At 44.2% G+C, this 25,264-nt stretch overlaps 1 protein-coding gene across 4 annotated transcripts in view; it reads left to right on the top strand.

Annotated features, from left to right (window-relative positions):
- The window catches only part of YES1 (YES proto-oncogene 1, Src family tyrosine kinase), a 109,851-nt gene that overhangs the window by 80,964 nt on the left and 3,623 nt on the right, over positions 1 to 25,264 (top strand). Inside the window, exons 1-12 of one of the 4 annotated variants that reach the window (XM_004273775.3) lie at positions 6,879 to 7,014; positions 10,426 to 10,534; positions 14,438 to 14,553; positions 16,471 to 16,557; positions 16,886 to 16,912; positions 18,971 to 19,043; positions 19,152 to 19,190; positions 19,604 to 19,686; positions 20,462 to 20,496; positions 22,409 to 22,496; positions 23,941 to 24,075; positions 24,899 to 24,940. In XM_004273775.3, the coding sequence (XP_004273823.1) occupies positions 6,931 to 7,014; positions 10,426 to 10,534; positions 14,438 to 14,553; positions 16,471 to 16,557; positions 16,886 to 16,912; positions 18,971 to 19,043; positions 19,152 to 19,190; positions 19,604 to 19,686; positions 20,462 to 20,496; positions 22,409 to 22,496; positions 23,941 to 24,075; positions 24,899 to 24,940 (918 nt within the window). In that variant the 5' untranslated portion in view covers positions 6,879 to 6,930. Of the gene's footprint in view, positions 1 to 6,878; positions 7,015 to 10,425; positions 10,535 to 14,437; positions 14,554 to 14,939; positions 15,100 to 16,470; positions 16,685 to 16,885; positions 16,913 to 18,970; positions 19,044 to 19,151; positions 19,191 to 19,603; positions 19,687 to 20,461; positions 20,497 to 22,408; positions 22,497 to 23,940; positions 24,076 to 24,898; positions 24,941 to 25,264 lie in introns of those variants that run through there. The other 3 variants (XM_049697678.1, XM_049697677.1, XM_049697676.1) reach the window with 3 other exon arrangements.

Here is a 25,264-nt window from a genome sequence, read left to right as displayed (position 1 = left end):
GAACTGATATCTTAACAATATTGAATTTTCCAATCCAAGATTATGAACTTTCTGTACATTTAGGTCTTAAGTTTTCAGTGTATAGATCTTGCTTTTTTGTTGTTGTTGTCGTTGTTAAATTTGTGTCTAAGTATTCCAGACTTTTAATACAAAGAGGCATTGTTTTCTAATTTTAATTTCCCATTTTTAGTTATATTGAATGTAATTGATTTTATATTTTTAATAATTAATTAATTTGGCTTCACTGGGTCTTAGTTGCGGCACACGGGATCTTTGTTGTGACATTCAGGCTATTTTAGTTGCGGCATGCAGGCTCTTAGTTGTGGCATATGGGAGCTAGTTCACCGACCAGGGATTGAACCAGGGCCCCCTGCATTGGGAGCATGGAGTTTTAACCGCTGGACCACCAGGGAAATCCCTAATTGATTTTAAATTGACTTTGAATCCTAAAACTTGCTAAACTCGTTAATTCTAGAAGCTTTTTTTGGTAAATTCTACAAAGTTGATTTTCTTTTTTAAAGTTTTATTGGTGTATAGTTGATTTACAATGTTGTGTTAGTTTCTGGTATACAGCAAAGTGATTCAGTTATACACATATATATATATATTCTTTTTCATATTCTTTTTCGTTATAGGTTATTACAAGATATTGAATAGAGTTCCCTGTACTCTACAGTAGGACTTTATTGCTTATCTGTTTTATATATAGTAGTTTGTATCTGCTAATCCCAAACCCCTAATTTATCCCTCCCCCCCACCCCCACTTTCCCCTTTGGTAACCGTAAGTTTGTTCTCTATGTCTGTGAGTCAAAGTTGATTTTCTACAAAAACCATCAATCATGTCATCCAAGAATAAAGAGGCTTACTTTATTCTTTCCAATATGCCTTTTGTTTCTTTTTCTTGCCATATTACACTAACTAGGACTTTCAGAACTATATTGAATAGAAGTGGTGAAAGCAGATATCCTTGCCTTGTTTCTTTTTTTTTTTTTGCGGTACGTGGGCCTCTCACTGCTGTGGCCTCTCCCGCCGCGGAGCACAGGCTCCGGACGCGCAGGCCCAGCGGCCATGGCTCACAGACCCAGCCGCTCCGCGGCATGTGGGATCCTCCCAGACTGGAGCACGAACCCGTGTCCCCCGCATCGGCAGGCGGACTCCCAACCACTGCGCTTGTTTCTAATCTTATGGGGAAAGCATTAATTTTTTACTATAATGTCAGATGGTGGCAATAGTTTTTTCCAAATGTCCTTTATCAGGTTGAAGAAGTTTCTTCTTTTGCTACTTTGATAAGAGATTTTTTTTAAATCATGAATCATTGTTGAATTTTGTCAAATACTTCTTCAGTCTGTATGAAGATCATATAGTTTCTCTTTTTTTAGTCTATTATTAAGAAGAATAATTACATTAATGATTTTTGAATGCTAAACTAACCTTGCATTACTGGGATAAATCTCACCCAGTCGTGATGTTTTGTCTTTTTTATATAGTGCTAATGTCAGATTTGCTATTTTTTAAAAAGATTTTTGTGAATATGTTCATGAGTGCTATTGTTCTGCAGTTTTGTTTTCTTATAATATCTTTGTTTTAGTATCAGGATAATACTAACCTCTTTATTTAAAAGCTGGGAAATGTTCTCTCATATTTTTTTGAGGAGTTTACATAGAATTGCTATTGTTTCATAAATGTTTGGTAAACAGTGAAGCTGAGATGGCCTGGAATTTACTTTGAGGGAAAAATTTTCACTTTGAATTAAATTATTAAACTTTGTAATAGTTATAGGATTATTTATTTTTTTAACATATTTATTGGAGTATAATTGCTTTACAATGGTGTGTTAGTTTCTGCTTTATAACAAAGTGAATCAGTTATACATATACATATGTTCCCGTATCTCTTCCCTCTTGCGTCTCCCTCCCTCCTACCCTCTATCTATTTCTTCTTGAATGAACTTTGGTGGTTTGTACATAATCTTCCCTTATTATTGTTTAGTGTTTGTAGGATCTGTAGTGCTGCCTCCACTTTTATTTGTAATCTTGGTAATTTGTGTCTTCTCTCCGTTGTTTTTCCTCATTAGTCTGGCTAGTGGTTTATCTATTTTAGTGATTTGTCTCAAAGAACTAGCTTTTGGTTTCATTGATTTGCTCTATATGCGTGTATTTATGTGTGTGTATGTGTGCATGTGTGCACGATCACCCATGTGCATGTGTGTTCTGTTTCACTGATTTCCTATCTTCACTTATTTCATCCTTTTGCGTTTTATTTGCTCTGTCATTTTGGAGTTTACTCTTCTTTTTCTAGCTTTTTTTAAGGTGGAAGTTCAGATCATTGATTTGAGACTTTCCTTCTTTTCTAATACATTTAATGTTATAAATTTCCGTTTAAATACTACTTTAACTGCATTCCACATATTTTGATATGTTCTTACCATATCAAAATATTTTCTAATTTCCCTTCTGAGTTCTTTTTTGACTCGTGGCTTATTTATATGTTTGCTATTTAATTGTTAATTATTTGGGGATTTTCCAGAAATCTCTTATTCTAGTTTATTTCTGTTTTGGCCAGAGAACATATTTTGTATAATTTCAATCCTCTCAAATGTATACCTGTATTAAAACTCTGTTTTATGGCCCAGAATATGTTCTACCTTGATGTATGTTCTGTTTGTACTTGAAAATAATATGCATCCTGCTTTTGTCAGCTAGAGTGTTCTAGAAATGTCAGTTTGGTCAAATTAATTGATAGTATTGCTCAGTCTTCTATATTTTTGTTGCTTTTCTGTTGGCTTTTCCTATCAATTACTGAAAGAGGAATGTTGAAATCCTCAACTATAATTGTAGATTTTTCTGTTTCTCCTTTTAATTCTATCTTTTTTGTTTCATGTGTAACTCTTATTAGGTGCATATACATTTATGATTATTGTGTCACAGGACAAATTGACTCCTTTATCATTATTAAATATTTCCCTTTATCCTTGGTAATATTCCTTTGCATAGATCCAGATTTCTTCTGATATCATTTTCCTTCTCCATGAAGTGCTTCCTTTAATATTTCTTCTTGCACAGGTCTGATAGTACTGCATTTTAAAAGTTTTTATTTGACTTCCTTTTTGAAATGTTTTAGTTCAGTTAAGAATTCTAGGTTGACAGGGTTTTTTTTTTTTCCCTTTAGTACTTTATAGATGTCTCTTCACTGTCTTCTAACTTGCATTATTCCTGACAAAAAGTCTTCTGTTGTCCTCAATTTTATTTCTTTAAATGTAGAGTGTCTTTTTTTTCAGAATGTTTTAAAAATAGTCTTTTTTTTTTTAAAGATTTTTTTTTTTGATGTGGACCATTTTTAAAGTCTTTATTGAATTTGTTACAGTATTGCTTCTGCTTTATGTTTTTGGTTTTTTGGCTGCGAGGCATGTGGGATCTTAGCTCCCTGACCAAGGATTGAACCTGCGCCCCCTGCATTGGAAGGCGAAGTCTCAACCACTGGACCGCCAGGGAAGTCCCTAAAAATAGTCTTTTATTCCTGGTTTTCAGCAATTTATTTATGATGTACCTTCACATGACTTTCTTAAAGGTTATTCTACTTAGAGTTTAAGATGCTTGATTCAGTGGATTATAGTTTTCATCAAAGTTGGGAATTTGGGGCCATTATTTTTCAATTTGTTTTCTGTATTCACTTCTGGACCTCTACGTGTCTATTGGGCCATTTACTATTGTCTCACAGGTCAGTGATGCTCTCTTCTATTCTTTTTCTGTTTAATCCTTCTTTTTGCTTCATTATGGATACTTTCTTTTACTCTGTCTTCATATTCACTAATCTTTTCTTTTGAAGTGTCTTTTCTGCTTATAATCCCATACAGTGTATTTTTTTAATCTTAGAAATTGTAGCTTTCATTTTTTTCTTTTTTGTATCTTTCATACCTCTCCTCTTTATGCTTGTAGTTTCCATCTTGAAGGTCCTTGTCTGAATTTTAGGACTGTTGGGTCTGTTTCTATTTATTGACCTTTATCTTGTTCATGGGCTATATATTCCCGCTTTTATATATGCCTAGTAAATTTGATTGGATGCTGGACACTATAAATTGTAATTTTTGGTTGCTAGAATTTGGAGGGGGGCATTCCTTTAAATAATGTTGAATTTTGATTCATGTACACTTTCTACCCTGGCTCATGGGGACAGGAACTATTTTAAGCCCTGTGGAAACTCCAGGTATTATTTTGTCTAGTCTTAACTTGGAATCAGTTGAATCCTTCCAAGTTTTGCATTCAAGTTCTGTTAGATCCAAAACAATCTTTAGTCTTAGGAGACTTTTTCTGCCAGTAAGGCAATACCCCGTTGAGGGTTCTACCTGATGCCCCATGTATTACTAAATCTTCTCACTCTGGCTGGCAGGAATAGGTACCATTCCCTACCTTGTGCAACCTCCAATAATTTTTTTGCCTATTCCTTTCTGGTGACTTTCCTCAAATTTGAATAATTTCCTCTAATTCATGTGCATATCCACACTCAGCCAAAGATTAGAAGAGATCCTTCTGTTTTCTGCCTCTAAAATTACAGCCACATTGGCCTCCTCAAACACTAATATTAGTCTTCTCAAGTCAGTAACGCTGCTAGGCTCAGTTTGGGACCCCCCTTTCCAGTAGCCTCCAGCCTCCAGACAGTAAGCTGGTGCAACTGTAGGGTGCTTTGTTTTTCTTCTCTCCAAGATCACAGTTCTGCTCTCCTGTGGTCCAGTGTCTGAAGTCCTTTCTTCCAAATATTTTAACTGGTTTTCTAGCTGTGTAAGATGGGAGTATAAATCCTGTCCCTTTTACTTTATTTTTCCTAGAAGTAATGGGGCTATTAATTATAGGGATTTGGATGGGGGGTGTGGTCAGCATTTGGAATAGCTGGGTAGCCAGGCCTCTCCCTGTATGATAAACTGATCCAGTCAGTAAGCTGGAATATTAAACCAAAGGATATGCCCAGAACTCAACAAAGAGTCAAAAAAATTGTGGATTTTTTGTTTTTGTTTAAGTTAGAGCATGGGTGACAGATTCAGATTTGAACTTAACAAACCAACGTAAGTTCCAGATGAAGAGGAAGAACCAATGAAAGGAACAGTAGAGAAAACTTTCCAGAGCAATACATTGCTTCTGGCTTGAAAGAATCCATCAGTTGTAGAGTAAGATTAATACTTAAGTTCATCCTAAACATATATTAGTAATATTTTTAAACCATAAAGAGAAAATCCAAACATTTTCCAGAGAGTGGGATAAAAACCCAAAACTCAGCGTATTCTTTAAAGAATGAGACTTAACATTACTTTAAAAAGTATTCATTTGAACTAAGAATTCTATACAATAAAATCCTTCAGATCTGAAAGAAAAAGACATCTTCAGAACACAAAGTACTCGGAATATATCACCCAGGCCAGAGACCCATTCTGAAAAAAATAAATTGAGCATATATTCGAGCCACATACCCCTAACCCCCAAAATCAAGAAAGCAAAAAATAGGAGTGAACAAATAGGTAACACAATTAAGTGTTAATAAATGTTGATCCATATGTAAAATTATCTCTATCTAAATGGCAAAGTGGGTAGGACAGGGAAAAGAAGGGCTATTTCCTATTAACATCCGAATTTCAGACTTCCCTTGGAAAATGTGAAGATGCAGCAATCCGGGCTCTAATTCCCACAGGGCCACAATCAGCTGGAGCTAACTGGCTGCCCCTTAGCTGCAGTGACTGCCTCTTGCCTCACGCCCCGCCCCCACACACACCTTTGCTTCTTGGTGTCCATGCAGCCTCTGTAGGCGTTTGAGTTAACCATCTCAGTCTTTAGCCAAAGGAATTCATTCAACGGGGTTTGCATCCTTGAGCAGCAGAGGTGACCTGGGTATCCCTGAAAACATCCTTGCCATACCAACAGGAACATATATTAATGGAATATCTATACAGCACTGCTTCCCAAACATTTAATTTTCAAAGCAGTCCCCAGAAGTAGGAACTGAAAGGTGGCCTGCTGTACTACAAGGCAAGGGGTCAGTGACCCCCGCCCCCGCCAAAATGGTATAAAAACTTACATGTGCACGTTGGAGGGGGCGGTGTCCATAGCCTTCACCATGCTGTCAGAGGGATCCTATAGCTCTGAACCCCGGAGTCCCTGCAACCCAGAGGACAGAGCCCTGGGTTTGCAGCTAGAACTCTCAGCCACTTAACTAGCTTTGTGGCCTTGGGCAAGTCTCTTAAATCAATCTCTCCAAATCCCCATTCCTTCACCATTAAAATGGACATGACCTGCCTACTTGTAGAGTTGGGCGGATAAGAGGTCATGTATTTAAAGCACTCTGCATCAGCAAGGGTGTAATAAATTGTGACCCGCCTCTTTATTTATCAGGTGGTAAACAGGCTGAGGTCACTTAAAAGACCCTTAGGATCTTCTAGCCCAAGGCTATCCTGGCTGACCTTCCGACTGAGGGCAGGCGCTGAGTTGACCCGAATCTGCTGCTAGGCGATCTCACTCTGACCGGACACGCACTCTCGGGCTCGCACTCTCGGGCACCGCTCCCGGTAAGGTTACTTTGCGTGTTTCTAGTCTGGGCGGAGCAGGGTCCTGCGGGGTTGCCGACGCGGAGCGAGGTGGGTGGAGAACCCGAACGAGTCCGCCTGTGGTGCAGCTCCCCCAGTACGGGCGGAAACTTGGCGCGAAAAACGTAGGAGTCATGGGACCCTGAACTGGGCTGGCCACTCCAGTCGGGCCAAGTTCACCGAGTTCGCCAAGTTCTCGAGCGCGGCCGCGTGGCCGCGCGGCCAATCAGCGCCCACCGCGCTGGGCTCTGCACGCGCGCGCGCGCACACACACACACACACACACGCACGCACGCACGCACGCACGCGCGCGCCTCGGTGCAGAGGGTGTCCCGCAGAGTTGGCAGCCTCGGGGTGCGGGCGACATGGTGCGCGGCAGGATCTCTCGGCTCTCGGTTCGCGACGTGCGCTTCCCCACGTCGCTCGGGGGCCACGGCTCCGACGCTATGGTAAGCGCTCGGGGCACCCCACAGGCCCCAGGAAGGTTCCCAACCTTGGAACCGTTGCTTTTGTAAGTGGAGAGGTCGGGAAGGGGAATGAAGGTATCTAGAGACTCTCCACCCTCCTAGGTTTTTTTCTTTTTTCTTACTGTTCCTTTCTTTGCTGACATTTAGTATTTCCTGTTTTTACATTTACAATTCTCATTTTGTTGGAAATGCGAATCGTATTTGCAAAACGATGTTGTTAGGTTCCCACCAGTGAAACTCTAAAACACAGCGCTAGCTTCTCAACCAGAAGGAGACCAGGAAGACCCGGGCAGGGTGTTAGGTGGTGATCCTGCTTCCGCCACAGCTTGCTGTGTGACCTGGGAAAGCTCCTAACCCAAGAGGCCTGTCTGCGAAGTGAAGGAGTCACAGTCTGGCTGGAAAACCAGACGAACAAACTCGCAGTAACTGGGTCGTGTAAGAGGGGGCTCTCATGAAATTACCTGAAAACATGATTATAGAGGATATGTCACATAAAGAATTAAGTAGATGTCAGCCTTTGGAGATGCAGTAAAGTAAGCACTGAAGGGCATTTTTGCTCCCTGAGAGTGTTAGCGGGACAGCCCACGCCACCACCACCTTCTAGTGCAGTGGTTCCCAAATATGAGTCCTGTGCAGGGTCTCCTCCAGGCCTGTCCTCACTGCCCCTCCCGGCCCACTCACACATGGCACACTGGAAAAACAAAGTTGCAGGGTATGTAATGAATGTGTGAAACATCCGTGTTAGGATGATGATTATCTGTTACTTGTATGGAGGGAGGGGAATTGGGTACCCAAGGACTTTCATTCACACTGTAAAGTTTTGCCTCTTAAGCTGGGTGGAGGGCACCCTGATGTGTATTACATTCCCTATGCTCTTTGTGTACCTGAAATGACCTGTTGTTAAAAAGTGCTAAAGTTACTTAAAAGAATGTCCTTTATTCTGAGATTAGGTTCTTCCTGCTTTTAAAAACCCTTATTTGTCCTTTCTTATATGATGTTATGGTAAATGACAAAAAACACCCACTGGGCAATCCTTTGTGGATCTCCAAACAAATATTTGAAATTTTACTGACTTGTAAAATTCAAATACCTGATCATGTGCTATCGCCTCTGCCCCTCTGAGGTGTAGCAGCTGTGGGGAAACCACACAATCTCTCCAGGCCTGGGTTTTCTCATCTGTAAAACGGGTATAACAGTGTCTGCTTTATACATGTAAATGAGATGTGTGTAGAGAGCCTGATACAGAGAAGGCTGGCAATAACTGTGGCTGTAATTACTGTTTACATATGAAGAAACTGAAGCAGAAGAGTGCTGACCTCCATTTTTCTCTTCTCTGAATTTGTGAAGTGTTAAGGTTGCTGGCTTACCGTGGAATAACTTAGGAAATGGAATTTGTCTCTGGCCTGAGTGGTTTATGACCTCTGGGTCAGGAGACATTATTATCTGACAGCTGTATTGCAAGCTCATAAATACTGAAGTATTATCTCCCAGAGATATGGTATGTGTTGTATGCTGATTTCCAAGTGCCTTCCTTTTAATTAATTAATTAATTAACTTATTTATTTGGCCACCCCGAGGCATGCAGGATCTTAGGAGATCTAACTCGTGCCCCCTGCAGTGGAAGCGCAGAGTCCTAACCACTGGACCACCAGGGAACTCCCCCCAAGTGCCTTCTTAATCGCAAGTCTGCTTGTCAGTCCTCAGCAGTACTGCCATGACTGAGGATTGCTCCCCGCACCCTCACTGCACGCAGCACTCAGCAGTTCAGCTCCCTTAGCAGCAGAGCGAGTCTTCCTGATCACAAGTAGGGTATTTTCATGAAGGAGCCCTGAAACTGTTCCCCATATTTGTTCAAGCAGTGGGTTCCAGTTACGATTTCTTACCAGCCTTTTAAGAAACGTGGAGCCCTCGGGCCTGCAGTGCTCTTACCAGCACTTATGCAGGAGCTAACTACGGTTCCAGAGAGCCCAGCTCTAGCTGAGCCTGCCACTTCCCAGCCTGACTTTTTTTTTTCTTTTCCATTATAGTTTATATTAGATATTGAATGTAGTTCCTTCTGCTATACAGTAAATACTTCTTGTTTATCTATTTTATATATAGTAGTTTGTATATGTTAATTCTAAACTCCTAATTTATCCTTACCTGCCTTCTCCTTTGGTAAGCATAAGTTTGTTGTCTATGTCTGTGACTCTGTTTCTGTTTTGTAAAGTCCATTTGTGTGTCATATTTTAGATTCCATATATAAGTGATATCATATGGTATTTGTCTTTCTCTGTCTGACTGACTTCACTTAGTGTGATAATCTCTAGGTCCGTCCATGTTGCTGCAAATGACATTACTTCATTCTTTTTTTTACAGCCGAGTAATATTCCATTGTATATATGTACCACATCTTCTTTATCCATTCATCTGTCAATGGACACTTAGGTTGCTTCCATGTCTTGTCCCAGCCATACTTTTCCTCTCCATTCCCCGTTGTCTGCTGAGCTCCCTGGAGCTGCTGTCCAGACCACTCTCTCCCGCCTCTGCCACCCAGTCCTGTGCCACTGTGTCGCCACAAAGACTGAAGACTAATGCGCCCTTGGCCCCATCTCTGCACATCAGCCTCCAGCCATCCCTCTCATCTTTCCCTTTATTCTGTAAGGCATGTCCTTCTCCAGAACTGATTTATGCCTGTGTCCCCATGCCCACCTTTTCTGACTGCCAGGGCCTGTTCCCTTTTCATTTTAAGTCTCTCCTTTTCTAGTGGCCCCTCTCCATCCCACATGGACAGGGCTTCCCACTTTGGAATAGTCTTTACTTGGCCTCTCCACCCCCTTTCTGTCCCTTCCCCACTGAACCCTAGATTACAGGTCCATGCCTGTTGCCTCCATCCTTTCATCTACTTCCTCCTTAACCTGAAGTCGACCTGTGTCTCCTTCCTTCTCTTGGAACTGCCCTTTCTATTTCTGCATCCAGTGTCCTTCACCCTGGTCTACATTTCTTGCTGTCTGCTGCCCACCCCTCCCTCGCTGACCACTTGCCTCTCTGGCTGCTCCTTCCTATACTGACCCCCTTCTTCCCTCTCAAGGCTCAGGCCTCAATGCCTTTCCTGTCTCATCACACACTCCCATTAAGACCCCCTCTGTGTTCATGGCTTCAGTGACCACTTTTATGCCAAAGACTCCCAGATCTCATTCCTGGATCTTCACTCTCACCCCAAGTCCAACTGCCATCCTTCAGGAGGACATTCCTTTTGTCCATTCAGAGCTCCTGTGTTTCCTTTGGGGAACATGAACAGTTCCCTCTGATGGGAACTCTTTTTGGTGTTTTCTGTTCTTACGTGACGTCATTCCCGGGTTTATTTGGGGATTTCTCACATTTGCGGATTTGGGGGGATCATTTCCCCTCCAGCACACAGACCCTGATTACTCAGCTGCCTACGTTGTCTTGGAGACGGATGCGGAAGATGGACTCAAGGGCTACGGAATCACCTTCACTCTGGGGAAAGGCACTGAAGTTGGTGAGTTGAACATCCCTTGAGGTTCCAGAATGCTTAAGTTTCATTTACATTCCAGTTCTGACCTTATTTTCCTCCGTATTTACACTGCTTGAAGTGAGTAAAAACAATGTTTAATGGTTTATTTCATTGGGATAAATTTTTAAGTAGCAGATTTTGGCTTCTCTCCTTGTAGTCATCCATAGACTACAGGTGAATCCTTGAATCTCAGCCGATTTCTGTGCAGAGCTTTGAGGACCTGAACTGTGTGAGTGAGTGAGGGACATGACGTAGGCAGGCATGCATTCACAGAACAAGGCTTATTGTTGTGTGCACAGAGCCTACTTGCTTTTCTGAATATTCCACACTGAGTTGGTTTCAAGTTCACTGCTCTTCTGGGCAGAAAAGGCTGTAGGTCCTGCCCAGTTTCAGAACTCTCATCTGGAAGAGCAGATAGTGAAGAATGCACATTGAGCCGTGAGTAAGCCTGTCTTTTCTCAGAGCTGGACGAGCAGTCCTGAGTGTCCACAATTTTGGAGATAAGGAAACTGAGGCCCAGACAGCTGCTCGGTTAGTCCTGACTGCCCGAAGTGCTTTCTCTCCGGAATATTTACATACAAATTATTTGCTTGTTTTTTTTTAAATGCATAATTGTTTTTTTTTTATGCACGCACAGTGTACAAAATTCAATATGTACAAAAAGAAGACCTCTGACAGATCAATTTCAATGGCTCATTAGGAGCTGAAGCCGAATTATGATAGGTTGAAGGGTGAGGGTCCAGGAAGGGAGGAAATAGATTATCTATTTGGTGGTGATGCGATACCTCCCTCATGGATATTTGTACTGTCAGCCCTTGCCTAGTTGTAGAAGAAAACTCTTGACCCACCGAACGATTTTAGTATCATCAAGCAGATAAAAGGTGTGTGTGTGTGTGTGTGTGTGTGTGTGTGTGTATGTGTGTGTGTGTGTGTGTGTGTGTGTGTGTAGGACAAGGGAACCTTTCTTGAGCGTTATGTGGATGCCATCAGGCTCTTCCAGCTCCTCCCAGGGCTGCCGTCCAGTCATCTGTCAGCTGGGCCTTCTGCAGACACCTCCTGTGTGCTAGGCGCTCTGCCAGGCACTGCAGAAATGACTTTACAAACAGAGAGAGAGAAAGGGGACAGAGTCCCACGTACAAGGAGAAGGAAATCACGAACTTCTCAGGGAGACAGACATAAAAGAATCAATAGTGCAGTGCGAGAAGGACTATTTTCTTTTTTTTTTTTTTTTTTGAGTACAAGCTACACGGAAAGAAGGTTAGTTCATTGTCCAGGAGGGTCAGGACGGCTTCAGAGCAATGGTGAGGTTTTGAGATGAGCCTTGAGGGGTAACTAGGAATTGGCTGGGCAGAAGGAGGCACCTCGGCAATGATTCCCTGACCCCCTCCCCCTAAGTCAGCCATTCACTGTTGATGTTTTCTCCCAGGCAGTGACCGCTGACCCCCACAGGTTGCTGAGCTGTGTATCAGCTTCTCCTGCAACTTTAATTCTCTGGTGTAAGTTGAGCACTTTATGAAGCTGCTTTCTCCAGCCATACAGGGCGGCCCCCAAAGTTTGTACAAAACTCAGCAGGCTTACAAGATGTGTTCTGGGACAAGCCATGAGAACCACTCTCTGTTAACAGCCAGGACCTGGAACTGGGCCCGCAGTGGAGGGACGCTGCACTGTCACGTGGTCCCTGGGACAGATGTGTTGCTGAGTTCACTGTGTGGGGACCTCCCTGACCCCTCCCCTCCCCTCCCCACACTGTCCCAATGGATGCCTCGAGCAGGAGAAATCAATTTCCATCTCTCTGTTCCTGGAACAAATGGCTCTTTTGTGGTGATGGAGGTGGCTTCCGCCTGTTTCAGACCACAGCATGACGGAACCCATTTTAATTTTAACCTTGTTGCATTTTTCACTGCCACTGCCGTCTCACTGAACGTGTTACGTGGTGTTCAAATTAAAGTTGAAAAAAATTCCATTAGCTCATCACGGTTCTTCTGCAGCCTTTATCAGCCTACTTACCTAATCATCTTTTATGATCCAAGAAAACAGAAAGAAAACAATGCTTTCCTCATTACTGTGAAGAAAGCGCCTATATGTGAGAGAGCGGGGAAGTTATGGTTGATTTTTTATGTATAAATGAGACCAATATAGTTTCTTTTAATAGGAAAAGAAAAAGAGGTGAAAAAAGCATAATTTTTAAAGAGAAAAGATGGCCATAAGCGTTCTTGCCAGCATGAGAGCTCAGACCCACGGTCCTCCATAGCCTTTACTGACTTGTCCCTCCCGGACAGGAGGTCCCAGGAAGTGAGTCCTGGACAGATGTAGTCACAGGAGAGAACCCTGGCCTCAGTCAGCACGGAGCTGCCTTCAAGGCCGAGTGTTTCCAGACGGATTTCCCACCCATCGCTTCAGACGTGCACACCTGAAGCAGACTGTTCTCCACACTGGAGTCAGACCACCACCGCCCAAATTTCTGTGGAAGGCACCAAATTTTAGTAAACTTCCTGCAGTGGCCTCAGTTTGAGCAAGGAGAATCCACATCCTCTAGATGAATGCATTAGTGTTGCTCGCGCTTCTCTTATTAGAGCTGTGAAAGATGAGCCCATCCTTAACATTTGTTAAATGTGTTTGCTTTGTGATGCGAACAGTCCATGGTTTTCAGCAACCATCTCAGTAGAACAGAGGTTTAATGCAGATAATGATACAGACTCTCTGAGTCGCTGACTTACTCTTCAGATGTCTTTAATCCAAGAGCACCAACCATCAAGGAGTGAGGAGCACTCTGTCTTCTCACAGTTCTAGGGACTGAGCACCTGAACTGGAATCAGTCTGCATTCCATTAACAAAAGCTCTAGAGAACACAGAAAGTGTGGATCAGCCCTAAATGCTGTATGTGAGAGCCAGTGCGAATCATCTGAGGGCTGCGTCACAGAGACCAAGCAGATCCTAAGAACATGTTTTAAATACTTTCAAAACATCTTTCTCCTAAGATCTGACTGATAGTAAAACTGTGCCTCTACAACTATCCTGTGAAATGATGTGAGAATTTTAATATTGAAGCAGTGGCTATACCAAACAAAGGTCGATCAAAATTTTTTATAATAAATTCATTGCTTTAGGGCTAAGTTGATGACTTGGTTTGATTATTTTGGCCTTTTACACATAGACTGAGTGTTTTATAGACTGAGCAAAGGATAGAAGGATCTTTCCCATACAGTTTGTTACTTTACTTGTTCATCTGAAATAACACAATAAAGTCTTTTTTAAGTAGAACACCAAAAATAAGTAATTGATGGTAATGCTGACCCAAATGAAGATTAACTTTGAAATTAGTTATGAAAAATGTAGTCTATCACAAGTCAATGGTAAGAAATTTAATGTTTATGAAAAGTGTTTTCATGTAGTTTAACATTTTACATGTAAGTATTAAGCCATTTGCAAATTCATTTTTAATAGAGTTATGCTGCGAATTCAAGATACTTTCTATACTTGACAATGATGAAAAGGCATTTTTAAAAAAAATTCTTTAAGTCAGAGTCTTATTACTTAGGAACAATGAATTAGCAAGGTTTGGTTTTGAAGCTGACATATGGACACTTCACAAAGTGAACAGGAAAATGATTTGGGAACATGATTTAAACTTTCAGATCTATGGCTCTGTCAAACAAAATGCGTTTGCTCTTTTCAGAAATTAAGCTCAGTATATAGATTAACAGTCGTTCTATTGTGTGCTATTAGTTATGACAACCATAGAAGACATATTTGGGGCAATTTTTAAAGGCATGTACCTTTTGTATTTAAAATTATTTTCATTAATGCCCACATTAGATTGTTTGTGGTGCTTGCGTGTCTTAATTTATTTACACCAAAACTAAACAAGAATTAAATCTCCTTTAATAGTTGTCTGTGCTGTGAATGCCCTGGCCCCCCACCTGCTTAACAAGGACCTCGGGGACATTGTTGGTGATTTCAGAGGCTTCTACAGACAGCTCACGAGCGACAGCCAGCTCAGATGGGTAAGGCACCTGTTTTGTAAAACACTTCTATAAATAACTCAGGTCTCATGTCCTTTGATTGCAGCATTTGTGAAAATAGAGACAGGTTTACAATTTTAAGGTAAAACATTTTATTCAGATAAATTAGGGCTTGAACATTTGGACAATCAGTATTTTGAGGTAATCTGTTCCTTTCTGTAAGACTTGAATCTGGACATATTTGGGTCCTGAGAGCTATCTCTGCCCTTATGGACCTCATCTCTGTTCCCTGGATGGGGAGAAGTGGTCTAGACTCTCTAGAGGATAAAGTGCTGAATGGGCAATTTTTTTTTTTTTTTTTTTTTTGGTGGTACGCGGGCCTTTCACTGTTGTGGCCTCTCCCGTTGTGGAGCACAGGCTCCGGACGCGCAGGCTCAGCAGCCATGGCTCACAGGTCCAGCCGCTCCGCGGCATGTGGGATCCTCCCGGACCGGGGCACGAACCCGCGTCCCCTGCATTGGCAGGCGGACTCTCAACCACTGTGCCACCAGGGAAGCCCATGGGCAACCATTTTAAGGGAGACATAATGTGAGTAGAATTGAAGTTGTGGGAGGCACTTATTAAGGACAAACGTAAGAGAAGAACAAAGGTTAAGAAGAGAAAGACCAGAGCACCTTTATGTGTATAGGGCTATATTTGAACCCTAAGTTCAAAGCATGAAGAAAATGAGGTTCTAGAGAGAGGATTTTATCACAGTAAGGTCAGTCTAGCAGCAGAGACCTTGCCGATGTCTCCTGACATCAGCTCTGTCTTTTCCTAAGTGCTCAGTCTCCTGTCCATGCACAGAGAAAGGCATATTGTCCATATTGCCTCGAATTTCATTCTTAACTTCTGCCAACCAAGTGAAACTTGCTTTTAAAGCATCCCCTCGAAGGAGTTCCCACTGGTCGAATCTGGGACAATTCAAGCATCAAGAGAAATGTGGTGGTGATGTTTACAAGTCACTGAATAACCTAAGACTCCATGAGTCTGTTCACATAGCAAACAACCAACCAACAAGGGAAACTTTGTCATTACAATCGAATACACACTAATATAACAGGAATGGTAACATTAGAAAACCACCATATTACAACCATACCTGTAATTGACTGAGGCAAGAATCACCAATGGATGATAAAACTTGGGGGGCAATATTAATCTCCTTACTTAGAAAGGGAAATGGTAACCACACAGTGGGGAAGCCTAAAGGATACTGCCTTACCCAAGTGCTAAAAGATAATAGCCCTAACAAAAAAATGTGGTGGCAACGTTGCAATCTAATCATGATGGGGCTGCAGACCAACCCAGATGGAGGAACATTGTGTAAGTCAACTGGCCTGTACTCTTTGAGAATATTGATATCATTTTTAAAAAGAAGAAAATTTGCTCCAGATAAAGAGAGACTAAAGTGAAATGTCAGCTAAATCTAATATGTGAATACAAGAAAGTACATTATTGGGACAGTTGGTGAAATTTGATTATGGACTGTCTTTGTAGGTAATAGTATTCTATCAATGTTATATTCCCTGAATTTGATCCTTGTTCTATGGTCATGTAAGAGAATGTCCTTGTTTTTAGGAGCTACATTCTGAAGTATTTAGGGTTAAAGGGGCATGATATTTGCAACTTACTCTCAAATTACTCAGTAAAATAAGTTTATATTATATATTTTATTTTTCTGTACATGTCTGTATATGTGTATATATGTATATACAAAGAGAGAGACAGAGAAATATATAGGAGTTCTTTGTACTATTCTTGCAAATCTTCTATAGGTTAGAAACTATTGAAAAAGAGCTTACCCTCTAAGTGAGTTTCCATCACTGCCTTTTAATTCATGAAATATGTCCCTGGCTAGAAGACCTAAATATATTTTTCTTTTCTAAGAAGTGCTGGTGTGTTTTGCTTCCTAACCAGATCGGTCCCGAGAAGGGTGTGGTGCATCTGGCCACGTCGGCCGTTCTCAATGCCGTGTGGGACCTGTGGGCCAAGCAGGAGGGAAAGGTAATCCTCCAGGCAGCACCTCTGTGACCCTGCAGCACAAACACTTCCTCTACGAGCAAAGGCAAACGCACAGCAGGCTCCCAAGTGACATATGGAGAATTGTTCGATTATTCGTCTCCGCTGAGAGGTACTGGCCACAGTCAGGTTGTTGTTGGAGTAGGTTAGAAAGGGCTGAGCAAGAAGGGGTGGCAGAGGCGAGGGGCTGGGAGGCAGGTGTTAGTCTGATAGTGGGAATTCGCCACTAGTGCATTTACTGTCAGAAAACAAGTGGGTACTTAACACGTTTTGGGTACTTCACACATTTTACAAATCTTTTCTTTTCTTCAAGCCTCTGTGGAAGTTACTTGTTGACATGGTAAGTAAATTCTTTAATATTCTCATTGTTTCTGTAAATGAAATGGATTTCATGGATTACTTGCCTTTTGATAATCAGTAAATACATTCAGCACTGCCTCTGGATCAATCACTATAGTGCTGATCAAACAAAACCCAGTAAAGTCTAATATTCTTTTTTTTTTTTTTGGCTGCGTCGGGTCTTTAGTTGTGGCACACGGGATCTTTCTTTGCCGCGCGCGGGCTCTTTGTTGCGGCGTGTGGGCTTCTCTCTAGTTGTGGCGTGTGGGTTTTTTCTCTCTCCAGTTGTGGCGTGTGGGTTTTTTCTCTCTCCAGTTGTGGCGTGTGGGTCTTTTCTCTCTCCAGTTGTGGCGTGCGGGCTTCTCTCTAGTTGTGGCTCGTGGGCTCAGTAGTTGCGGCACACGGGCTTAGTTGCCCCGCAGTATGTGGGATTTTAGTTCCCCAACTAGGGATTAAACCCACGTCCCCTGCATTGCAGGATGGATTCTATACCACTGGACCACCAGGGAAGTCCCAAGTCTAATATTCTTTTTCTCGTATTTGAAGTAACAAAGAGCTGTGCTCACGCAGGCAGGGAGGTCCGATGGTCCCACCTCCCCCACTGTTGCACTTGCTTCCACATGTAACACAAATTCTTGAGTTTCTGTTTCCTAACTGTGAAAAGGGGATAATCATAACTTCTCTAGAAACTCCATAGAATTGGTTTAAAGACCAATTGAGAAAAGTGCTTTACAAACTCTGACGAGCAAGATGTTATTATTAAAATATTATCTGGTCACTTTGACTCCAAGAGCAAATGGCAGATCAGACTCTTGAGCAAGGAGCCCACAGTGAATTCTAAAGATGTGCCCCTGCCGTTTCCTTTCTCCCTGACCTGTTGATATCAGGGATGAGCACCTGGCTGCCAAGGAGGAAAAAAAACTCTGGGCAGGTTAAGGGGAGTGAACTTCAGACCCAGGCAGACCTGGCTTTGAGTCTGGACTCCACCACTTCCTGGCTGTGTGACCTTGAGCATGCTGCTTAACCTCTCTGAGCATCATCTTGCTTGGGGTGATGCCTTAGATGGTTGCTGAAAATCTGGTGGTTAACAAACAAAGGTCCTGGGACTTCCCTGGTGGTGCAATGGTTAAGAATCCGCATGCCAGTACAGGGGACACGGGTTCAAGCCCTAGTCCAGGAAGATCCCACATGCCGCAGAGTAACTAAGCCTGTGTGCCACAACTACTGAGCCTGCACTCTGGAGCCCACGAGCCACAACTACTGAGCCCGTGTGCCCTAGAGCCTGTGCTCTGCAAAAAGAGAAACCACCGCAATGAGAAGCCTGCGCACCGCAACGAAGAGTAGCCCCCACTCGCCGCAGGTAGAGAAAGCCCGCGTGCAGCAATGAAGACCCAACGCAGCCAAAAATAAAATAAATAAATAAATTTACTAAAAACAAAAAGAAAAAACAAAGAACCATGGCCTTGAAGACTGTTGGGCCGGCAGACGTTGTCTCTTCTCTGGAGGAAAGTGAAAATGACAGGCTGTAACATCATCTCTCTGACATGGTTGCGGGTGGCATGGGGGCGCCATCTGAAGGGGAAGGACATGGACCTCTTGAGCCACCTGCAGGCTCAAGGTTGGCCTCTCAGAGAGGTGTTGGAGGTGGCCCCCAGAACTGAATGATTTGGGGCCACTAGGAAGGTGCCTGAAATCCCACCTGTGGACTTTTCATTCTTTTGGATCCTGTTCCGTTTCAATGCCAGTGGTCTTAAAAGAAGCAGAATCTCGGCATTGAGAGCTTTTATGATATTTAAGGGTTACAGCGGAGTACTATTGGCCACAGTACAACCTGCTTCCAAACTGACTGACTTAGATTGGGGTGGGGAGGTCTCGCCAGAGACCCAGCCTAGAATGTGGGCCTCCCCAGTGAGGCCAAAGCCCCGACTTCGGGGAGGGAGGAGAAGGGGACCCAAAGGTCCTTTCCCAGTCAGAATAAGCCCATGTCCAGCAGATTCTTAGAAACATAATCCACTTGTGAATTGATGTGGGCCTTTCCTACCTGCTGTCTTGCTGCCAGGACCCCAGGAAGCTGGTATCCTGCCTAGATTTTAGGTACATCACTGACGTCCTGACAGAGGAGGAAGCCTATGGTGAGTCATCCCCAGGAGCTGGGAGCTTTCTGGTCCATTCTTATATGGAAGCAACAGGGCCGAGCACTTTGTTGTCTAAAAGAGTGATAATGCTTTTTTTTTTCCCAGAAATCCTGCAGAAAGGTCAAGTTGGGAAAAAAGAGCGAGGTGGGTTGTGAGGAAATTCTCTTCATTATTTTTGCTATCATTGTGCACTTTTGAGTGTCCAGGGGTTCGCATCATCCCCCTGCAGCAGGCCCACGGACAGACGGTTGAGTCTAGATGCAGCGGCCTCCTGGTGTGACCTCTTAGGTCAGAGTTCACTTCGGCCACTGCTGGGAGCAAGGCTGTTTTTAGGGTTACACCACACGCCACGGGCAAGGCCTTGGCCAGCAGGGCGTCCCAGAGGGTATCCCGGGGCCTGGGTGTGACATCCTTGGGATCCGCACCGCCTCCAGGTGCCTGTGCAGGGCGGGCAGGAGAACAGCTGGATTCTCCATGGGCAGCGCCTTAGCCACGGGCAAGTCTAAAGCTGAAGGTCCCGCAAACACAAAATGTTGACGAGCGTTGTGTTTCCACAGAAGAACAAATGCTGGCGCACGGCTACCCCGCCTACACCACGTCGTGTGCCTGGCTGGGCTACTCGGACACCACGCTGAAGCAGGTGGGCGCTTGAGCCTGGTTTTCTAGACAGGCTTTCTGGAGGGACGTCATGTTTTCCTCTTAGCCTTTCTGAATCGTTAAGGATCCCAGGCCTTGCCCTGGAGGTCCTTGGACGTGAGCAAAAGGAAAGCCGTTTCCGTTGACGCTGGGCCCGTGAGCTGGTGAGCCCCACCTCGGCCCTGGAGGGGGATGATTCCCGGGCAGAGGCAGCAGCATAACATGGTGCAATGTGAGCCCTAACCGTGCTCTGCCTCAGTTTCCTCACTGCGAAGTGGGGAAATAATAGCTGTCCGGGGTGGAGGGGGGTTGAGGATTCCGATGAATGCTGCCGTGGTGTGATGCTCGCAGCACATGGTGGCACCTGGTGGGTGGTCAGCGCCTGCCTGCTTTACTGCCCTTTCCCATCACCCTGTGCTCACCTGCCGCTGAGAGCGAGAGAGAGGGGAGACCAGCTTCTGTTCGTTACTCTTTTATCCACTCTTCCTGTGGATACCACAGAACATCCTGGCTTTAAAAAGAGGGACAGAAATGCTCCATTCTCCAACCAGGAATGTTGTGACCATTAATGAAATGGTTCCCATAGAGATGAGGAAAGAAAGTCACCAAGCGGTCATGCTCTGTTGGCTAAGCTGTTTCTGCTCTGAATTTCAACACATGGTGGTTCTTCTGGTTCATGGTACAGCCGTAGCATTTGTGAAGCCAAATCAGAGATGGCCAAGGTGCTGCTTAGATCTAGGAGTGTGTGTGTGGTGATGGCTCTGCTCCTCTCCCCACAGCTCTGCAGCAAGGCGCTGGAGGACGGCTGGACCAGGTAACTTATTTGAGTGAACTTGACTCTCCAGTTAGCGAGAGAGGCTGGTCGGTGGAGAGGAGCCAGGATCCAAAAGTACCAAGGAGGCCAGGATTCGCCCGGGGCAGTCTGGTGTGTAAGGACACACCAGGGAAATTTCAGCTGAAGCTCTTTCTCCAAAGACAAGCTATGAGTCTAGTTAGAATCCTGGAACATCAGAGTTGAAAAAGATAATTGATTTCCAGCCCCGATCTAGAAATCTACTCTTTACTATAGTAACAACGTTGATTCAGCTTCTATGTGAAAACCTCCAGAGGCAGCAAGCTTGTAGGGCGCTTGTGCGTTGTTGGAAGGCTCTGAGTGTTAGAAGAGCTTCAATGTAGCAGACCCTTTGCTTCCCTATAACTTCCAGCCACTGGTCGCAATAATTATCTTCGGAGTTCTTCTCCCAAGAGTCTGGCCCCCCTCTTCCCCAGGCCACCTCCTCTCCAGACCAAGCCTCTGCCTTCTCTTCTCCTTCTCCCTCATGGTTATGGACCCCTGGGCATCCTGGGGTTTCCTTGGGGTAAACTACGGTGGGCAGTGGCCCCGAATCCCGAAGCTGTGCAGGACACAGGGACCATCACCTTTTGATCTGGTCACTGAGCCCATCCATGCGGCTCAAGGTGGACATTGTGCCTGTGAGCCGTCACCAGGCTCTCTGCGCGACAGTCTGGCCACCCGCCTCCTGTCGCTCCAGGTGTGGTCTGTGGAGCAGCAGCACTAGCGTGCCCTGCTGCTCGCGGTAGATTTAGAAAACCATTTGTATAGGTTGCTTAATAAGTAAGGACCAAAAACAAGATCTCCCATCAACTTTAAAAAACAAGTGCAGAATCTTGGGCCTCACCCCAGACCTGCTGCATCAGAATCTGCATTCTAACAAGATCCCTGGGTGATCTGCATACCCACTGAACTGTGAGAGGCACTGAGTTATGGTTGAATCCTCAGCTAAGTAAAGGGTTGGGGACTGAGAACTTGATGGAGGCAGCATGAAGCAGTGGAGAGGCTTGGGATGTGGTGGATTTGGAATCAACATCATGCCTTTTCCCTTCATCTCCTGCAGTGCCTGCCTGCTGTGTGACCATGGGCAAATTGTTCAACCTCGCTGAACCTCATTTTCTCTCTATAAAATGGGAATCATAATATCTCATGGTTCTCAAGGTTGCTGTCTCTGAAAAGGACCAGCACAGCCAGGATTGGTAGCAGGTGCTCAGTGAGTGCTGGCACCTTCCCTCCCTCCATGTGCCCAGGAAAGGCTGGAGCAGACACTGCTAGGAGTCAGAGAAGGCCGAGGAGAGATTCCTAGGCCCCTGAGCATGGGAAGCCCAGCATCCAGAAGCTAAGGCTTCCACCCAGGATAGAAAGGTCATCTTTAGTGTGTTTGGTGTTGAGCACAGGGGAGAGAACAGCACAGGCTGTGAGAGGGGCTTTTTTGTCAGCACAGCGGGTGGGCGTTGTGGAGAGGAGGACCTTGGGCCATCCTGGCTCCAAAGCGGCAGCCTGATGTCCGTGTATAGGACAGAGAGGCTGGTGAGTGAGGCAGAGGATGCCAGCTCACCCGCCAAGTCTGACTGTGCCTTTTCCGTTCTTAACTCTTCTTCATGGCACAGCAAAAAACTCAGTTAATGTTATTAAAGATCTAGCTGCTCTGTCCATTGCTGGACTTCAGGACAGCAGGTAATTTAGAGTTACTGCCCCGATACTGAGTAAAAAGATACACTTACAGGGTTATTTTTGAGTGGCTTGTCTGAAGATTGATTGGGAAAGGGCAAGAGTTTACTAGAAAATGTGACCTGTGAATTATTGACAGAAACAGTTACTTCTGCAGGAAAGCCACGTGTCTTTGCCAAGTCAGGGGACAGATCTAAATTACAAGACCAAACTTATTTTATAGGTTTAAGGTAAAAGTTGGTGCTGATCTCCAGGATGACATCCGTAGATGCCGACTCATCAGAAACATGATCGGCCCTGAGAAGACGCTGGTAAGTAACCTCCCTGCCACTGAGAAGTAAGCAGCTGTATGTGAGAAGCCTTGTCCAGGGCCAAAATACAACTTGTTTCAAGCAAGGATTAAAGAACATTGGGAACTTTAACACCGTATGTCAGAAGTACAGCTTTGAGCTCTTGGAGTAGGCGAATTGTTTAAAAAAACAAAAAACTGAGGGGGCTGATTGATAGTTTTTTATTCTGCGGAACTAAGTAAGATCAGGTTTAGGGATTGTTCCTTTGTGCTAGGACAGATGCGCCTGAGCAAACAGGTCTCCCACTGGCGCCCCAGGTGTGTCAACCATTCAACCCCCCCCTTCTTAAATCCGCCAACCCGCCTTCAGGTAGGTGGGTCTCAGAGAGCCATTGCTCAAGAAATGCTGGAACTTTTGCCGAGATAAATGTTAAATATCAGTCATTCCTACCTATTTTTATAAAACATTTCTTCCTATGTGTAAAATATTTTCATAAAATAGTCACAATAAGATGTTTTTATATCTTTTTTGGAGGCATGTTTCATATATTAAAATAGAAGTTTGAGTCCTGGACCTAAGATCAAAAGTCCCACTATTTATACATGAATTAATGTTACTTTTGTCTTGTGAGGTCATGCTCATCTAAATAATTTATGACAGGAATAGATTCTGGGCGCACTATCCTCTGGTTCCCACAGAGTCCCACAAGGGACCTCTTGCCACTCAGCACATTCTACTAAAGAATTCCATCTCTGTGTCTGGCTTCTCCAAGTGTGATGATATCGGGGATGGAGGGGCCCTTTCTTGTCTCTGCACACCCTGGCTTCCTGGCAGTCTCACTGCCTACAGAGGGCCCAGGCCTTAGAGTGAGAGGCCTGGATTTGAACTCGCCATTTACTTATCGTCCTTGAGCAAGTTACTTCTCTGCTTATGTTTTCTTGTCTGTAAGATGGGTTAATGTGAACTGCCTCATAGAGTTATTATAAATATTAAATGGAACAAAATCCATTAAATGCCTAGTGGAGTAGATGCCTAATTAATGGTAGAGTTTGGGTTATTATTGTGCCAAACACATAGTAGGTAATAGCCAATAAGTGACTATTGAACAAACTCGGTATTAACTGTGCATGATTCAGAATGTGATAAAACAGTTCCTACAAATGATGAACCCTGCAAGACAAATGTATTTGGGTGGTTTCTAAATGTAGATCAGGCTGGAGCTCCAGGGCCAGCAAGAACTTCTGGACCTCACAGTGGCTCCCTGAGCAGCTTGCATCTCCTGAGACAGTATCTGGAGCCAGAGTTCGTCTTGGTGGCTGCTCTTGGGCTCCCTTTGTTATGGGTGTGTGCTGGGCCCCAGCAGTCAGGGGCACCAAGTGACAGCGTTTCCTCCCTGGGAGCCACAGCCTGCAGCAAGGTCAGCAGCGGGCACACCTCCCCATGAAGGGTCTCTCCCTCCTTTCAGATGATGGATGCCAACCAGCGCTGGGATGTGCCTGAGGCCGTGGAGTGGATGGCGAAGCTGGCGGAGTTCAAGCCCCTGTGGATTGAGGAGCCCACCTCCCCTGATGACATTCTGGGGCATGCCACCATTTCCAAGGTAAAAAACCTGCTGCTGCTGCTAGAGTGGTGGTCACAGATCCTAAGATTGCTGGGCTTATTCCCTTTCACAGTTCTATTTATTTTAGAGAAACTAAATTGCTACCAGTTGAAAGGCTACCAGCAATCCAAAGGTTAACAGACCTGATTCCCATACTTTGTAAATACAGAAATCTGACTGATACTCAAATATTTTACTCACCCAGATTGAAACAAAGTGTAGATTCCTCTGGCTGATTCACAAGCAAAGGTTTGCTTAGCTAATGTCAAGTTCAGGCCTCCCCATGAGAAGGCTGCCCATCCGTTTCCACAGAGCCCTTTAACCAGGGCGCTTCCTGGGCAAACTCACCTGAATTTGGGCCGGCTTCTCTCCCTTTCATATGTAAGAATATGTGAGAAATATCCTGTCTCTCAGGGAGTCTCCCATTAGCCGGGTTCACAGCACAGATCTATAAGCCAGAGCGCCAGGTGGGTCACTCATAGGAGAAAGTGTAACTTCTGGGAGCCCTATATTTTTGCATCCTCTGACAGAGCGAGCTCCATGAGCAGCCCTATTTAAACCAAAGGCTGCCAGATGGGTGAGAAATCAGGGAGGTACTGGTTGTGGGATGGAACACGTGCTGGCGTCAGACAGAGATGGCCCAGTGTACCTCCCCCACCCGCTCTACCACTTTCTGTGGCTCCTTAAACTTCACACGGCTTGACGGCAGGGCTGTTTCCTTCTTCAGCTCTAAATAGCTGAACAGCTCTAAATATTTTTAAACATTAGGAGTCTCAGTTCAAAAACTTAGGAAAATAACATCAGGTTGCCTTATATTTTACAGGCACTGGTCCCCCTGGGAATTGGCATTGCCACTGGAGAACAGGTAAGAGATGTCTCCTCAGGGTCAGCACACACTGGCCACCGACTGGGGACACTGGCATACGCTAGGCTACATCACCTGTGTTGTTGTTCTGAGTTGGGAGATTTTCTTCATCTTAGAAATTGGGTCACCTTAGACCACTTCATAGTCTGGAGTAAGACATATATATAGTCGAGTTTGCATGTTCTTCTACAATTCCTATGACTAAGGTCATTTATCTTTTTCAAAGTAGCTCATCGGAATTTACAAGGCAGCAATTTAAAGCTGCAGGGGCCTAACGTGCACCATGTGGTTTTAAGAAAGCCAGCTTCCAAACTGGGTAAACAT

This window comes from Orcinus orca, chromosome 15 (genome assembly GCF_937001465.1).
Source record: "Orcinus orca chromosome 15, mOrcOrc1.1, whole genome shotgun sequence".
Classification (NCBI taxonomy): domain Eukaryota; kingdom Metazoa; phylum Chordata; class Mammalia; order Artiodactyla; family Delphinidae; genus Orcinus; species Orcinus orca.
The sequence above is the reverse complement of the archived record's forward strand: the minus strand, read 5'-3'. Positions and strand labels throughout refer to the sequence as shown.